This window comes from Budorcas taxicolor, chromosome 21, assembly GCF_023091745.1.
Source record: "Budorcas taxicolor isolate Tak-1 chromosome 21, Takin1.1, whole genome shotgun sequence".
Taxonomy (NCBI): domain Eukaryota; kingdom Metazoa; phylum Chordata; class Mammalia; order Artiodactyla; family Bovidae; genus Budorcas; species Budorcas taxicolor.
The window spans coordinates 34,303,666-34,320,622 of record NC_068930.1 but is presented as its reverse complement, the minus strand read 5'-3'; the positions used below and the strand labels follow the sequence as shown (position 1 = coordinate 34,320,622).

Genomic DNA, 16,957 nt, shown 5'->3' with positions numbered 1-16,957 from the left:
AGCTCTGAGAGCCAGGCTTTCTGACCCTTTACCTTCTGGCAGGAGCGTCATCTGGCTTGGTGTGAGGCATGTCTAAGAAGTGGGTGTTTAAAAATATCAGAGGGAGGGATGCTAAGGGCGTGTGTCTTCTTACCTATGTACACCTTATAGTAAAATGGCCCACGTGACTGAGGAGTAGCAGGAGTAAACGGGGAGGAAGCTGGGGGAAGTCCAGTGACATTTCTGTTTCATCACAGCCTCTCCTGGGGTCTGTAAGAGTGTCAGGCCTTTGGTCCCTGCTGCTGGGGCCTGCAGGAGCGGGGCAGGGGCTGAGGCCTGGAGGAACCGGCTCTGTGACAACTGCAGAGACGTGGCATGGTTGGTGTCAGAGGTCCATAGCCAGGCCTTGGGCACGTTCTAGTTCCATTTTTACTAAACTGCTGGCCAGTGGTAAGGGGCAAAACCCATGATTTTTAAATGTTTACTGTGGTGGGTGCCTAGACCTGGGCATAGTATGAAACATATGAACTGCACACTTCTCCGTACGCTTCATCTTAATACCTGTCACACCACTGACTTGGCCTGACAGTTGTCCCCAGGTTCGCTGGGGCATCTGTGCGTTGGTTCACCCCGTCAGTCGGTCCAGCTGCGCTTTCCTGAGGGCGCCCCACACCAGGCCTCATGCCGGTTCTGAGGACGCAGAGGCCCACCACCGCTGAGCAAGTCCTGATGGCCCCCGGTGGCGACTCGAGTAAACCCATGTGGGAGGTGGCACTGCTGTCACCTCAGTGTACAGATGAGGAATGGGGGCTGAAAAGGGGGAGCTTCCCATGTTCCATGTCATGCAGGGAGTGTGTGGTGGAACTGGTTCCAGGCCGTCATCTGGGGTGTGCCCTGCGGCCTCTGTGTGCGCACTGGCCTCCGAATGACACACCCACGTCAGGCCCTCTGCATGATGTCTGGGGTCCATCTCCCCATGCCCCTGGGCACCCAGGCCAGGCTGAGCTCTCACCTGACCCCCCCGATGCTCTGTTTCTGCTGTGTTCCACTAGGAAGCTGATCGGGATCTCCTTTGGGGACCTGAACCCATTCCCCCTGCGGCAGATCCGGAACCGGCGGGCCTACCACTTGGAGAAGGTCCGGCTGGAGCTGACGGAGCTGGAGGCCATCCGGGAGGACTTCCTGCGCGAACGGGACACCAGCCCGGACAAAGGCGAGCTGGTCAGTGATGAGGAAGAGGACACCTGAGTGCTGCCCCACACCCCCGCCCAGGACGCTGCTCTCCTTGCAACCAAAGTGTGCCAAAGGGTGAACTGCAGAGACGCCTGCGCTCGTTCCACATCCAGAATGTAACATCCGGGGTCTCTGGAAGTCTGCTGGGCAGACGTCCAAAGCCACACTGCACTTTCTCGTTTCCGCTCGGGTCTCCTCTGTTTACAGCCGTCTGCATGCCACGGCAGATGCTGCTCCTGTCCCATCATGCTTTCCACCTGATTGGTACCTCACCAGGCTTAGAGCTAGCTAGTTTCAAGAGCCTGTTTACAGTATCTGTCAGCTGTGTTGATGTCTCTGCCCTTAGGAAACCTTCCATGGGCCATCTGCCCTGTGGTCGCTCCTGTACATAGTGGGTGCTCGTAGGCACTGTTTTGAACGGTAGTCATGGAGGACGCCCACCACACCTCACACACTCCTGGGCCAGGGTCTGACTGCTTTGGGTGACATAAGGCTCGTGTGAAAGAAGGGATTTTCTTAGGAAAGCAAGCACATCCCTTGTTCAGAAATGGCCTATGGAAAGCCCACAGACCTCATGCTGATGGCTTCAAGGAGCTGGCCCTGCCCCACTTCTGGAATAGCTTCTGCCCTTTAACGCACAGCCTTTCAGACAGTAACTCCCAACCTGCTGATGGAAGGCCTGGCTCTCCAGACACCCCACACTCGCTCCTCTGCCTACATCACTCCAGATGGATCTGTGCAGCACCTTTCTTTCCATCTGAGAGTTGACCCTGGGCTCATTCTACACGTGTGGATGGGATTCTAAGGAAACCGCGGATCATCGTCCTACAGAGCATGCCCACCCCTGGGCCGGCCTTGGTGGAGGGGATGCAGGGAGCTGTTCGGGAGTGCTTTCAGGGTGGCGGTGCAGCTGCAGAGTGATTGCTGTCAGGCAGCTGGAAGCCGTGGCTTCCTTGGGAGCAGCCAGTGTGCTGGGCTGGGGTGGTGGGAGGCCAGCTGCCAGGGCCTGAGATGCCTTCGCTTGAGGTCAGAACTTTGGTGAGCCCTCCCAGGGGCGTCCTGTCCCTACTGCCACTTTGAGAAATCCTGTACTCAGCAGCCGTCCTCCCCTGTGGGGTCACTACCATCCCCGGTGTGTCAGGCTGCCCAGGCAGTTCTGGGTTACTTAGAGCATGACCTTTCTGAAGGCCCGGAAAGAGGCTCTGTGCAAGGAAGATTAGTTTTGCATAATCATTCTGTGGACCATCCCTGATGTACTGATGTGAGGCTGTTTTCCTGGACAGTATTAGTCAAATAGGAAAGAAAGAGTTTTTAGTGGATTTTTTCTTTTTTCACTACCTGGAAAAAATTGGAAATAACCCCTGGTGGACATTAAACACACTCAGATTGTTGAAGCACTGTAACTTGAAGAAGTGCTTTTTTTTCATGAGCACAGTTTTTCCTTCCTGATTGTCAGGGTTCTAGCAGTCTCGTAGCCTGGACAGCGTTTCAGCAGATTAGACCAAGTTCCATTTTTCTGGCTTTGGTTGGTTTGATTTTTCACTGTGTCCAGGGAGCTGGCCTCCATATGTAGGTATCAGAATGTATGTTGTTATTGTTTTGGTCTTCAGGAGTTGAGGCCAGATGTCTCCGGGAAGTCATCTTGTGAGTGGGTTCACTCTGAGGCGAGGCTGCAGCCTCGCTCTGCACAGACCCCCACAGGACCACTGGGGCTGGTGGAGACTGCCTCCCGCCTCTGCCACCAGCCTAGGGGCCGGCAGCCTCTGGGGATGGCAGGAGGAATGGGGCTGGACAGCGCCAGCTTCCTTGAGATTTTAGTTTCCCCTAAGTTGATTTCCCCTGGAACTGTCACATCCTGGGGACTAACATGCTGACTTCAGCAATAGGCTTGTTTTGTCCTCCCTGCCTTGAAAAGACTTATCTTACAAGCACCTGAATTGGGCCCAGGCACCTGCCGTGTGTGGCTGAAGCCCCTGGTGTCGGCCGTTCCCCGAGCGGTCAGTGGGGTGTTAGTATTTCCAGGCTGTCACCGTCAGTGGCCAGGCAGTGGGTGTGGGAGAGCAGAGAGAGGTCATGGAGGGAATGGGCCAGGAACACTTGCTTGGAAGTTCTCCTTTCTGGAATAAAGCACTAGGTGTGCAGAGGTGGGAGAGGCATTGCCTGACCCGATTCCAGACTGGGGACAGGATGGGGCCAACTCCTTCTCCACAACTGTAGGGGCTGTCCCCACTACTTCGAGCCAGTGCTTCCCTTCTCCTTGTGCCGCGGAGGAAAGAGTAGCTCCGTATCCTCCCCTTCTGACAGGTGCTGCCTCCATCCCAGCCTGGGGCGGGGCAGCCTTCAGCCAGCTTCCCAGACGCGCACACCACGGCCAGGGGAGCCGCCCTTATCACACCAGGTGGGAACTGCCAGCTTTCATGTTGGTGAGTTCTTTGTTTTTTTATGGGTTGAACATTTGTTTATATTTTTGTATATTTTCACTACAGTTTATATTTTTGTAGGCTATTTTTATCAAGGTTTTCTAGATTATGTACATCTATTTTGTATAACATGGTCTCTCGTGTGTATGTAAACCTGAGCCTCCAGAACCACTGTTCATGTCTGTACCCTCTCTGACTTCCAGTCTTGACCATCACTGACTTCCCCTGTGTACACGTGCGCCCACTTCTTACCCCAGGTAGCCTTGGGGCTACTTGCAGTCATGCTGACAGCTGTCCCACACCAGCCAGGACTGTTGATTGCTGGGAACGGCTCTGGCTTCTATGTTATATCGATATAGGAAGTACTCTAGGCAAATAGCCAGTCCGCTGTTGTTAACTAAACGTTTGTATTACTGCACAAATCCCTACTCCTCACTTTGCACGCCGTTGCCTTCCTGCCTGTGTTCTGGGAGGCTGGATGCCAGCCGTGGAGGACTCGGGGTATTGCCAAGTGACTCTTTTCCTTCCATGTCCCAGCAGCTTCTGTGCTTATCTTCCAGTTAAATTTTGGAATGTCCTACTAAAAGGCAAAATAAACTAATTTGTATAACATTCTGACTTGAAATGCAGTTACATTCACTTGTGAAGGGACTCAGCCCCAAAGGCTTGAAAGGTGGGGCAGGGCTTAAGTGGGGTTGGGGGGTGGGGGGATGGCTCTCGACCTTCCACTGTGTATTTCTGCATCCCTGCCTTTGGTTTGCTGTGAGCAGGTGGGACAGAATGCCTTCAGCCCTGGAAGGCCCTGAAGCCATGGCCAAGCTGCAGTTGAGGGCTGGGCGCACAGGGTGGGTCAGGGGTCAGGAGCCAGGAGCCGGAGTTCCCTGTGTCCAGAGCAGCCCCTAAACCATCGGACAGCAGGCACCCCTCCTTCCACCAGTGGTGACGTGCCCTGCCTGAGTCACGGGTTGTTTGCCTCCTGCCTAGGCTGACAGCTCAGGCCCAGCTGCCGCTGGGGACGCCACTCCCTCACCCCCCATCATCGGAAAAACACACGAGAATGATTAAGACCAAATATCTTGCCACAGTGTGACGGCGTGAGGGAGCTCCAGTAGAGATTCCCAGACAGAGCAGGCGAGGAGCTGGGGAGTTTGCCTCCTCCCGAGACCCGGATTCAGCAAGGCTTGGTGCTCCTGGGGTCACAGAGCACAATAGCAGTGACCCAGCTGGGACTGGGACCAGCGCTAGCCCCTGCTCCCCATCCCTTGTAAGGGCTTGCCGTAGTGGAAGGCCCTGGGAAGCCATTCCTCAGAGCAGGGGTCCCCAGGGCCACAGAACAGAATGAGTGGAGAAGGGGGACAAGCCCCTTCCAGAAGCAGCACTCGTGAGCAGACTATAAAACGGTCAAGCCCAAGGTTCATGGCCAGAGGTGAGGGCCGGAGCCTGTTCAGGTCACTTCCTGGCCTTCAGCCTCTGCACCCCTCACCAGAGTCCAGGACACACTTCAAAACACCTCGTGCCCATCTGCTCCCTGGGTATTTACCACAGTCTGGCTCCGTGGAACGAGGTGTGGCAGGCAGGGAGGGGCTGGTGTGGCAGCTGCTGGGTGGCAGGACCACGTGTCAACAGAGGAAGAGCCAGCACCTGGGACTGCCAGTGAGGAAGGAGCCAGCCCAGCCCCGTCCCTGAGCACGGAGATGAAAGAAAGGGCCAACAATGGTGGGTCTGACCTGTCTGCTCCTCCCCCCACTCCTGGTACAGACAGACTTGACAGGTGAAGCCGGGGCCAGGGATGTGTCCATGGGGTTCACTCCAGGGGTAGACCCTGCTGGTGACAAGATGGGCCTTGCTTCTTAAGGGGGTGTGGCTCAATCCCTGTGAAATGCAGGGGTCTGGAAAGGGCGGGGTCGGGGGCTGAGCAGGGGCCCTGAAGTAAGGGTTGGGACCAGCACCCCCTGGGCCTCTGCCAGGCTGCACCTGTGCCCAAAAAACCTTCCCACCACCTGTTACCAGCACACACCTCCTCTAGAAGCCTGCGTCTGCTTTTGACTCCCTCGAGCCTTCCTGTCCCCACGGGCCCCTCTCTCCCTGCAGACCTCCCAGAGGAGCGGACTGAAAAGATGCTCTCTAACCGTGGCAAGGAGGAGCTCCCCCACACCCAGAGGAAGCCAAGCTGCACTTGGAAACAGTAGATGCCTGTTTATTACGACAATAATAATAATAAATGTTATTCAAACTGTTAGAATAAAAAAATACCTTTTCTGAGAGGGAGGGGTCCCCAGCCTGCCACTGGTGGGATCCCCGGTTAGCACCATTAGGGCGTGAGGGGCGGGGCTCCGCCACAGCCCACGCTGGGCGCTGAGGTCCGTGCGTCAGTCTGTCTGTGCGTCCTGGCCACTGGGGGCCGGGGCGCAGGTCAGCGGCGGGCGACCCTCTGGTGGCCGCGGGAGGGAACACCGGGCGGGGGACAGGAGCGGCAGCACTGGGCGCGGACGGTGGGCAGCTGGCAGCGGCCCAGCAGGCGCAGCGTCTCACAGAAACCGAAGGACAGGCGATCGCGCTCGCAGCCTAGGGGGAGCAGAGGGCGGGTCAGGACCGACAGGGCACCCCGAACACCCCCCTGCCCGCGCCAGAGGGGAGGGGCTTCTCTGAGATTTTACCTTGGCCATCTCCCTGTCCCCCAAAGACCGTAAGGAGACCTGCAGCCACCCCCAAAGCGTCAGCCTGCTGTTTCTGGAAGGTCTCCCCTCGACCTGAGGAGTAGATCTCCAGCTGCTCCCTGTCCCTCCTGCCCTTGGCCTGGACCCACACCCTAGGACTGGGGAACTGGGCCTGCTGGGCTCGGGTGTCCAGAGGAAGACCCTGAGACCCCAGCCCTGACTCCTCAGGGGCTTGTGAGAAGCCAAGGAGCGTGCCACCCTTTCCGCCTCTGTGGACCCTGAGTGACCCCAAGGGCCTGGCACACAACTGAAGTCCCAGTGGCCTCTGCCCCCCACCCCTACCCTCTAGCCAAAGGCACCTGTCCTGCCAGACCTCCCTGCCCCCTGGGCTGTACCCAGCCTCAGCCTCCAGGTCGCACACCGGCAGAGTCCCGTCAGCCAGGCCAGTCACTGAGGCCCCAGGAGAGGAGGTGTGACCTGGGCCGTCAGCCCGTCAGCAGGGCCCAGACCTCCTGAGGAGGGACAGACGGAGGCCGCCTGTCCGAGGCTGAGGTTTGGCCGGCCCTCCTGCCCCATGCTTATCAGAGCTATTTTAGGAAGTGGCTTGCTTCCAGCCTCCTGGCCTCGCTCCCGCTGCCGGTGACAGCCTCCAGCTGCCGCCCGGCCCTGCTCACTTCAGCAGACATCCCGTGGGAGAAGCAAGAAGGCAACTGGCAGCCCTGGTCCTGGGACATCCCCGGGGCCCAGCTGAGGGCACGAGGCGGCAGGCCGGATCCCCCACCCCGGCTCTGGGCAGCGGCTCTAACCTACACATCCGCCAACCTGCGTCCTGTTCCCACTGTTGAGACCTCAGGCAAGTTTCTGAACTTCTCAGGGGGCCCTAGTCCCCTCCGCTGCCAGTAATCCCCACCTCCACAGGCAAACGGATGTGGCCTTGCTATGTCAGCTGCCTCACAGTGATGACTGCACACCCTGGAGTTTCCAGACTTTTCAGACGTCCTGCCGACAAGTCATCAAAACATCCTGGGGACTCCAGGGGCACAGCGTCCTGGTAACTTCTTTGGCCTCCCCACTTAAGCGGCTCACTTGGGTGCCAACAGCTACCTTAAGGCAATGTGCAGGCTGTGCGGCGGTGCCTGCTAGATGAATGTGCAGGGCAGGGCACTCAGGGCGGGTGGGATTTCTGCTGGGCCTCGAGGTAATGGGGCAGCAAGGCCTTCCCTGCCAGTGGCAGGGGCAGCAAGGCATGGCACTGGCTAGGCTGGGCCTGCCCCAGGGCTGCCAAGGAGCCAGTTGCTGGTACAGAAGGCAGCTTGGGGCAGGTACCCTGGAGGCCCTGGAAGCCAGCTGAGGGCCATGTCTGTCCTGGGGAGGGGTCTCTGTCCCCTGGGCAGGGGCCAGACAGTTGATGGCAGAGGAGCTGCTGGGTTCCCGACAGAGGCAGTCCCAGGCGCTCCTGCAGACCTCATGGTGGGGATGACAGTGTCCACGAGGGAGAAGAAGCAGCCAGCCTTCCCTGGGCACCGCCTGGGCTCTTCAGCCCAAGACATCATTTGGAGGAGGGGGGTTGTCTGTCCCTTCATGCATAAGACAGGGAAGGGAGCGCCAGGCTGCACAGCTGGTGAGCGGAGGCCAGGTGTGACCACAGGGCCACCGTTTCCTGTGCTCAGCACTGCAGGGGGGCGGCTGGGCTGCAGGAAGGAAGTGTGTGTGTGCGCGCAAGTGTGTATATGTGTGTGTCTCTGGCTCAGGCTCTTTCTCCAGGAGGACCCAGCTGGCCAGGAAGCCACCAGCTGCTGGGAGCAGGACCCTAGGAGGGAGGTCCTTTCCCAGGGTCACACAGCTTGCTCTGGACAGTCTTCCTCTGGCCAGAACTGGGGAGAGGGGTTCCCCCAGGCCTGGGCCCCAGTCTCAGGGACATCCCTGGCCTCACTCCAGGAAGAGGGGGTAACTGAGACCCAGAGAGGAAAGGAGTTCGCCTAGGGGCCAGGCTGCTGCTTCCACTCCTCCCTGAGCTGCCTGCAGGGCGGGATGCCCCTTGCTCTGACCCCAGCACTGCCCCAGCCTCTGCGTGGCACCCCCTCCGTCAGCCTGTGCTATGGGGGGACAGTTCCATGAGTCCCATGTCCCCACCGTCCACCTCGCCTCCAGCCCCACTAGAGAGCCAGGTGGGACACTCACGTGGCGGCTCGGTGAGCTCACAGTCCTGGGTGCCGCACGGCCGTGAGCTCTCAGGCCAGGCCTCGTGGCTGCACAGATCGCTGTCTTCCTCGGGCAGCCCAGTCTGGGTGTTGACGCACTTGACCAGGCGCCGCTGAACACCGCCGCCGCAGGGGGCTGAGCACTGCGGGGAGCAGGGGCGGGGGGTGAGCATCCCCTGGGCCAGCCCTGCAGGGGGGCCTCCCAGGCCATCCCCACGGCAGTGGCTGCCTTTGCCAGGAAGCCTGGCTCCTGGTTCCCAGCCCCAACCCTCCGGCCTCCTCAGAGGGTCTGGTCTGTCTCCAGAGGCTACCAGTGTTCACTTGCAGGAATGGGGCAGGGGAGTGGTGGGGGGAGAAGCTGTCGGCCCCTCACATGGGATGGTACATGCCCCGGGGCTGGGGGAACTGCATGGGCAGTGGAAGGGAGGGAGACAAAGCTTCTCAGGAGGGTCCATCATCCCCGGTCAGGCTCTGTTCCTGTCAGTCGGGGTCTGACACTTTTAAAAGGCCCTAGAATTAAATCTGTGCCAAGGTTGTGCCAGGCCCTGTGCTAAGTGCCTCGCTTTGTGACTTCATCTAATCCTTACAACCCCCTTTTACAGATGACAGAGGCCCAGCAAGGTGAAGCAAGCTTCCCAGGGTCCCTCGACAGGTCCCCCAGTGGGACAAGGACTGAGATTCCCAAACCTGCGAGCTCCAAACAGGCCTGGCAGCAAGGGTCCTGTCCAGCTGAGGCCTCACTGGCCATTCCCATGCCCCCTCCGCCCGTCCGGCCTTTGCTTGGTCTCCTAAGCAGCGCCCACGTCCGTCACTCCCGCCCCAGGACTTGGCATGTGCTGCTCGCTGTGTGCTTCCCCTCGACAGCACAGACCCTGCTGGTCTCACTCTAAGATCCGCTTCTCGGAAGGCCTTGCCTAACATCACGATGCACGTCTGTTTGGTTCTGGTCTATCTCCCTGGCGGGTTGTGAGTGTCAGTGGGGCATGGACCTTGCCAGGCTACCACTGCATCTGCAGAGGCCACAGGGGCCCTGGCATGCAGGATGCACTCAACAACTCTTTAGGTGAAAAAGGTGTGATGCACGCCTGCTGACACAGGGCCTCCTGTCCACAGGCCCTCTCCCCGCCCCGAGCCCCCACACTTGCTCACCTGGCCCCAGGGCCCCACCACCCACTGCGTGCAGGGGTGGGTGTTGCAGGACCGTGTGCTGTTGGGTCTCAGCGCCTCCTCGCAGAGGCCTGGCTCCGGGCAGGTCACGAGACGCTGCTGCTCACCACCGCCGCAGGCCTCGGAGCACTGGGAGGGCAGGGGAAGAGTCTGCGTGCTGCCAGCATCCAAGGACACCCCCACTCACTCCCATCCCCAGATCTCCGGGCCTCACCTCCCTCCAGGAAGACGTGTACCAGCTGAGGCAGGGTTGGGCCCCACAGGGTCGGCGGGCGGGTGGTTTGGTGGGCCCCGGTTGGCAGTGGAAGGGCCGCAGTGGCTGGAGGTCCCGTGTGTCCACACACTGCACGTCCCGTGTGGAGGAGCCCCCGCCGCAGCTGCGGGAGCACTGGAGACCGAGGGTCCCGTGTGTGCACACACACAACCCAGTGGAGGTGGGGGCGAGCATCGGACTCCCCTCCCACACCACCCCCACTGCCAGGGCAGGTCCCTTAAGAGCCCCAGGGAGAGGCTATGGCTGACCAGCCTCAGGCAGAGGGTGGTGTGGCCAGGGGCTGCCCCAGGATGGGACAGGTGGAGAAAGAGAGGAACAGAGGAGAAAATGAAATCCCGAGGGTTATAGAAAGTACAGAGAAAAGGATACAGGCAGTAAGGGAAGGGACCTGGGGCAGGCTGACCCCAACACAGATGGGGCATCCCGGAGACTAGAAATTAAAGTGCAAAGCTGTGCGCACGGACCCTGGCCCGCCGATCGGTGGTGGCTGCGGCTGATCCCAAACACAGGCCATGGGCCCTAGGGCTCCGCCCTGTGCCCTGAGGCTGCCAGCCGCTTCCCTCACGTACCTTACTCCAGTTGCCCATGTGCCAGGCAGCACAGGGCCGCAGGTGGCAGCGGCGGGCGGGCTGGGGTCGGCCAGCAGGGGCGCAGTCCTCCTCCCGGCCAGAGCTGCAGCGCACGAGTCTCCAGACAGCCCCCAGGCCGCAGGTGGTGGAGCACTGCGGGCAGGGGACCCAGTGGCCATGAGGGTGGGTGGATCCCCATGCCTGCCAGCTCCCCAGCCAGGCGAGAGGGACCAGACACTGCCTCAGTTTCCTCATCTGAAAATTGGGCTCCTCCACCCACCTCCCAAGGGGGCCAAGAAGATGAAAAGCCAGATCCCCTGGCAGCCAACTGTTCCTGCTCCACATGCGGGATGGCCCAGCTGCCCTGCTAAGGCTCGCTGCTACCCTAAGTCACTTGGAGAAGGAAGTCTAGGCGCTTCAGCCTCTGCCTCAGCCCATCCCTCCCATACCAAAACTAGGGATCTGAGCAGCAGGTCACTTCCCCTCCAGTGATAATCAGGGGAGGGTGGAATGGGGCGGCACACACAGGCCAGCTTCTTCCCATGCAGCCGAGACCCTCACAGGCCCCTGACAAAGCAGGGGCAGCCACTGAGGGGAGAGCCAGGTGGCAAGGAACCGAGCTGCTCCTGGAGGGGCCAGGCTGAGCCTCGGCAAGCTGTGGGCAGCTCTGGGCCTGGGGAGTGTGGGAGGAAGCTTCCCCACTGACCACCATTCGGGGTGAGCTCCTTGTCCCTGGAGGCATGCAAGCCAGAGTATGAGAGAGCTGCCCGCCCTGGCTGCCCCTTACTTGTGCCTGGCCCTGCCCTCCCAGCAACCTCTGTGCTGCTCAGGAATGAGCCTCTGGGGGCCTCTGGCCCCCTCAGCTCACTCTATTGCTCAGAAGGGAAACTGAGGCCCAGTGGGGCAGACTGGCCCCAGGGGTGTGTGACTGAGCCAGGGCAATGATCCTCCCACCCAGAGGCTCCACCCACCACAGCTGTCAGTTCGGAGTCCTCACTCCCCAGAAGGCAGGACAGACACAGCTCTGCCCACTTTCAGTGAGGACACCGCCCCCACCCCCCAACACCAGCCCATCCCGACCCCAGCAGCACTTGCCTGGCTCCAGTTCCCCACTTCCCAGCTGGCATTCCTGGCAGGCAGCAGGTTCACGGGGAACCCTTCCTCGACTGGGCTGGCGTTCAGAGGCCCAGGGGCTCTGCTGCTGTTGGCTGGACTGTCCTGAGCTGGTGTGGACAGCAGCCTAGGGCTAGGGGGCATCTTGGAGCTGGGGGGATCAGGCTGGCCCAAGGGCCCCAGGCTCTGGGGAGTCACCCAAGGCATGTGCCCCAGGCCAGTGGGGGCCATGAGAAGGAAGGTTCCTGGCATTGCCAAGGTCTGCAGGTCCTGCAGAGCCGGTCCCGGGGTTGAGAGGGTGGCAGTTCCCAGCTCCAGGGGGCTGTCTGTACCCTGAGTGTCTGGCAGGGTGGCAGTGGGAGGAGGAAGTGGAGGGGCACCTCTCATGGTGGGCCACAGCTCACTGTCCAGAGGCCCCAGGCCACCCTCAAGAGCTGGCTCCCAGGCCACCATCCCACTTGTCCACAGCTCTACTGTGCGGGGACTAGGGGAGGAGTGAGTAGTGCCAGCAGAGGACGGAGAGGGTGACGTGGGGCTGGGCCTTTGGGGTGGGCGAGGGGCTCCGTGGCCTAAGGCTTCCTCATCATCAGAAACCTCATTGGTCCTCTCCCACCGGGGAGCGGGTGGCAGGCTCTGGCTGTCCTCCGCTCCCAGGAACTGGTTCTGGCTCCCAGGGGCAGCAGGCGCCTCCATGCTGACGGAAGTGGGGGGCCAAGGCAAGCTGGGGAGCCCAAGGTCTGGGGCACCAATGGGGGCATCTTCCTCAGGTAGGAAATTGACCAAGGAGTTCCCAGGGGTCTGCTCCGAGGGTGGGGGTGGGGATCGGCCAGCCTGGCTGGGCGAAGGGGTAGGGGACCCATCTCCTAGTGCCCCCTCATCCTGAGTCCCAGGAGGCTCTGTGGGAGGAACGGGGGTCCCCGTGGGGGGCTCAGCAGCAGTGCTCGGGGGTGGGGGTCTCCAATACCCTGTGCCCACCAGGTCTGAGTCAGGGTCTTCGAAGGGCCCATAGGACAGGTCCTCATGGAAGTTAATGAAATTGTAGTCGTAGTAGAAGTCGTCGACGAACACGGGCCCTGGCAGGCCCAGCTCACCGCCCTCCTCCTCAATGGCATTGCCCATGCCAGCTGGCTCGGGTGATGAGGGCGGTGGAGGGCGCGGGGCCAGGTGGCCGGGAATGAAGTCCACCTCATTGAAGAGCTCAGGGCTGAAGGAGCCGCTGCCTGAGCCTTCGGGGCCCAGCGTGTCCAGGCCCTGGGGGCAGGGTGGCAGGAGGCAGGGGGCCTCGCGTGCTGGCTGTTGGGCCTCGTCGCAGGGGACTCCGGTGTCGTTGATACAGAGGATGCTCCGGTGCTGAGTGCCTGGCCCGCACGTCACTGAGCACTAAAGGGAAGGCTGGGTGAGGGACTCAGGCCAGGAGCCAGGGCCTTGCAAGGTACCTGGCCAGCTGCTCAGTGTCAGCGTATAGCCCTGCCCGCTGGAGACCGTGACTGTGACTTGCCAGGACATCCCAGCCTCTGAGGCTTTGGGGATGGAGCCAGACCTGGAATGTCCCAGTCTCCCTCCCACCACGGTGCCCAGCAGTAGGGGTTCTCTGCACACCGTCTCTGCCTCCCTGTAACCCAAGACCAATGGCAGAGTTAACCCCACCTGTGCTGACACTCACCTCGGACCAGTTCCCCACAGCCCAGGTGGCCGGACAGGGCACATCGCGGTTGCAGGGGGTTTCGGCAGGGGGCCGGGGCAGGTGCTCGCAGGCAGGCGGCTCCAGGGCGCGCTGCTCATCCAGCCCCACGCTGCGGATGCAGAGCACAGCTCGGCGGGAGAGCCCTCCAGGCCCACAGGAGCTGGAGCACAGCTGCCACTCACCTGCCCACCACCTGGGGGCGCACAAGGGCAGATGAGCGTGGGGCCGCCAGGCATTCTCAGGCACTAGGGACTCAGGGAGGGTCAGGCCTAAGCCCAGGGGAGGGGTCCCCGGAGCTCCAAGCCTGAGACGGCACTCTGGTGCCCAAAGCCCAGCAACAGGGCACAGTCCCCTTTGCTCCTGCCGCCTTCACCCCTGGGAGACCTGGGCAAGACCCAAGGCCTGTGTCCACATCCAGGGACCCAAGCATGAATGACCAGGGATGTCCCTGGCTAGTGTCGGTTATTGAGGAGGAGCCCAGGCTGAGGTCAGGGGCAGCCAGAGGCTAGGTCCAGCCTTGGGAGGTGGGGCCCAGAGCCCAGCTCCCTCTGCTCTTCCAGGGCCTCTGGTGAGGGGCACCTGGGGTCAGGCGCCCGGCACGCTCACCGGGCAGGGCAGGGCTCCTCGCTGCACTTCCTCTGACGGTCATCCGGCCGGTCCAGGGGGTCACAGTGCCTCTCGTCTACAGGCCCCGCCTGCCGCTCCGTGCAGCGCACGCTCTGCCTCTGCATGCCTGCGAGGCCACGGGGGCTCAGCCTGGGCCTGGCACCCAGGGTGCCCCCTGCCCGAACCACCCTGCACCCAAAGACACAGCTGCATCCACTCTGCTCAGAACCCTTCCAGAACTGGGCCTCACTGCCTCCATCAGAATGAAGGCAGGCCCCTACTGCCCCCTGCTCACTGCCCTCCTGGCCTTCACCCCCCACCCCTGCGGAGGCAGCAGAGTGTGCTGGGTCAGTGGCGGGGGGCGGGGGGCGGGGTGCGGTCTAGCCCTGTAGCTTCCTAACTGGGAAGCCTTGGGCAGCTCACTTGGCCTCTCTGAACCTCAGTGTCTTCATCTGTAAATGGGAGTAACAATAACACCTGCCTTGGTGAGAACACAACTCGCGCTAAATCCAACCACAGCCTACTGCAACCCTCAGTGTCTACACCCCACCCCCCAGCAGGGTCAGTGCTCAGAAACAATAAAGAAGAAATCCATCAGTTCACACGGCCAGGCACTCCCCTATGGCCCCACGGCCCCCCGTTAGCTTTGTCACGGTTCCTGGCCTTCACTCCCTCTGCACTGCCTGCCTCTGGGCCTTTGCACGGCTGTGCTCCTCCCGCCAATACACCTGTGAGGCCCAGTGACAGGACCAGCTCCAGAAGGGTCTGCCTTCACCCTGTCCCCCTATAGCACAGAAGAGGGACTCACTCCTTCCCTGAGCCTCTAGTCTCCCTGCCCCACCCCACCCTCTCCTTCCTGCCCGACAGAACGCTGGGTTTGTTAAAGGTCACATGCCAAACACTCCCCACTGCGGTTCCCTTGCAGCTAGGGGGTCTGGGACAGTCGTGCCAGAGAGAAAAAGGCAAAGTCCTTCCCTTTGCCCCTTCTCCCTTCCGTCTAGAGCAGGCAAGAAGTCTGGACCAAGGATGCCATCTTGTGATACACACAAGGGGAAGATGGGGCTGAGAGGGGTCCCTAAAAACACGGCAGGCCATGCCGCCAGCCTGGACTGTGCACCCTGGGCTTCTTACTGTGGAGACAAGTAAACCCTTACTGCTCCAGCCACCCCTCGTCAGGATCCTGCCACTTGCTGCTCAACACATTCCATTCTGTCCATGTGGGGAGCCACCAATTTGCTGGAAACCAGTTCCCCCGTGTCTGACTCATCAAAGGTATTTGTTTTCGCATTTGTAAATTTAACACTTATATGAGAAAGGATGATTCTGACAGCTTCTGAAGGTTTCTGTCCAGCTTCAGTGCATCACTGTTCACTTTATAATCATAATGGCATTTCAAAGAATGTCCAAACGCCTCTCTCTCTGTCCCAGATTCCTGATACGGAGACCCCTGTACACTGAGGGTGGGGGGATGGGCAGGGATATGGAAGGAACCACGGGGAGAGGAGTTGTTACACCTTTTAGAAAGAGTTTAAAGAAATAAGTAAATGTGGTGAATAATGGGGCCATTGGGCTAAGAGGCTCAGAGTGGGGGGGGTAGGGAGATCCTTGCTGCATCCTGGCTCCCTGTTCCTGTCTGACTCCATTCTTCCCCTCCCATCTCCTTTCTTTCCCTCCTCCCCCTCCCTCCTCATGGGGAGGGGCAGCAGCCTAGACAAGTTAGGCTCCAGGCTCCCAGGACAGACAGGAGCGCCCCATGGAGGAGGGGGTCCCTGGGGAAGCTGGAGGAGGGGAGGAGCCAACCCTGATGGGGATGCAGGTAAGGCTCCAGGAGGGTGAAGTGGTCAAGTCCCAGGTGTGGGGGAGAAGTGCTGGCACGGGACCTGTCAGAGCTGAGCAGCGAGAAGAGGGAGGGGCGGTTGGCGCCTCTCTGGGAGAGACATACGAGCTGGCCAAGTGCCATGTGCCGGGCCTGCCTCACCTTGGTTACTCTCCCAGTGGACCCGTGAGACAGGACCACTGCTAGCCCCATTATACAGATGAGTAAACTGAGGCCCCGCAAACAAGCAATGAGCCAGAGGCTGAAGCCGGGCCTCACTGCCCAGAGACAAAGGCCCCGCTGGGCAGCGTCCATGCCCACCCCTCTCCTCACCTGTGCCACAGGTGACTGTGCATTTGGACCAGGGTCCATAGCGCCAGGAGAACTCGGGCGGCTGAATGTGGTCGTGGCCATCTGCCTCCCTGTGGATGATGTACTCGTAGCGCACCCCAGGGTTGCTCTCCTGGAACAGAAGCTGGGGCAGGCAGGCGGGGGCCCTGTGAGCACGAGGTGGCCTCTCCCGCACCCCAGACCTGACACCCATCCTAAAGGAGCCGACCTCAGCTACCTCCGGGACCTGGGGCTACCCCATGGGGCCGTTTCAGAGCCAGGCTCCCCGACTGCCCCAGAGCTCACTCCTGCCTCAGGGCTGGGTCCCACGCACTCCGCCTCTGCCCTGCCCCAGCCTGGCCCCGGAAGGCAGTCACCTGGATCCAGACAGGCTCGTCGGTGGGGCCAGGGGATGTGAGGTTCTCCCAGTTGCCTGTGCGGGCGTACGTGAAGGTGGTGCCCGCCACCTCGTAGTCCCCGTTCCACTGGATGGTCCACCCGCCATTGAGGAAGTACTTATCCGGGTCCTCACTGCGCAGGGCCAGGAAGTTGGCGGCCTCCGCCACCTCCACGATGCGGATCTCGCGGGCGCCCACCGGGATCAACCCCACGTCCACATACCCTGTCGGCCAGGGGTTGAGCACAGGTTGTGAAAAGAAGAGGGTTAGCTGCAGTCTGGCCTCACCTTTCTTTCCACTTGCCCCGCCTGCCGATGCCAAGGTTCATCATTAAGATTCTGACTTCCCTACTTAGATCTGTTCTAGGTCACCACAGCCTCAGAAGGGCTCCTGCAATCCTGCCGCCATGCCCGATGGCCCCTCTCTGGGAAACCTCAGTCAGTCTATCAAAAATGGGCTGGGCCTTAATCCCTATACCTGGGGCCAGCATGACCTTTCTAAAAAACCCAA

The 16,957-nt window shown here is 60.7% G+C and overlaps 2 protein-coding genes across 2 annotated transcripts in view; one reads left to right on the top strand and one right to left on the bottom strand.

The window, feature by feature from the left end:
* The window catches only part of TBC1D2B (TBC1 domain family member 2B), an 89,238-nt gene extending 85,031 nt beyond the window's left edge, over positions 1–4,207 (top strand). The window contains exon 13 of the mRNA XM_052659425.1: positions 1,032–4,207. Coding sequence (XP_052515385.1) covers positions 1,032–1,227 — 196 coding nt within the window. The 3' untranslated portion in view covers positions 1,228–4,207. The remainder of the gene's footprint in view (positions 1–1,031) is intronic.
* Positions 4,208–5,906: 1,699 nt separating this feature from the next.
* The window catches only part of ADAMTS7 (ADAM metallopeptidase with thrombospondin type 1 motif 7), a 56,776-nt gene continuing 45,725 nt past the window's right edge, over positions 5,907–16,957 (bottom strand). Inside the window, exons 15-24 of the mRNA XM_052659752.1 lie at positions 16,427–16,671; positions 16,053–16,194; positions 13,904–14,030; positions 13,277–13,490; positions 11,596–12,993; positions 10,501–10,653; positions 9,872–10,045; positions 9,640–9,786; positions 8,471–8,633; positions 5,907–6,197 (exon numbers count right to left, since the gene is read on the bottom strand). Of these exons, the coding sequence (XP_052515712.1) occupies positions 6,046–6,197; positions 8,471–8,633; positions 9,640–9,786; positions 9,872–10,045; positions 10,501–10,653; positions 11,596–12,993; positions 13,277–13,490; positions 13,904–14,030; positions 16,053–16,194; positions 16,427–16,671 (2,915 nt within the window). The 3' untranslated portion in view covers positions 5,907–6,045. The remainder of the gene's footprint in view (positions 6,198–8,470; positions 8,634–9,639; positions 9,787–9,871; positions 10,046–10,500; positions 10,654–11,595; positions 12,994–13,276; positions 13,491–13,903; positions 14,031–16,052; positions 16,195–16,426; positions 16,672–16,957) is intronic.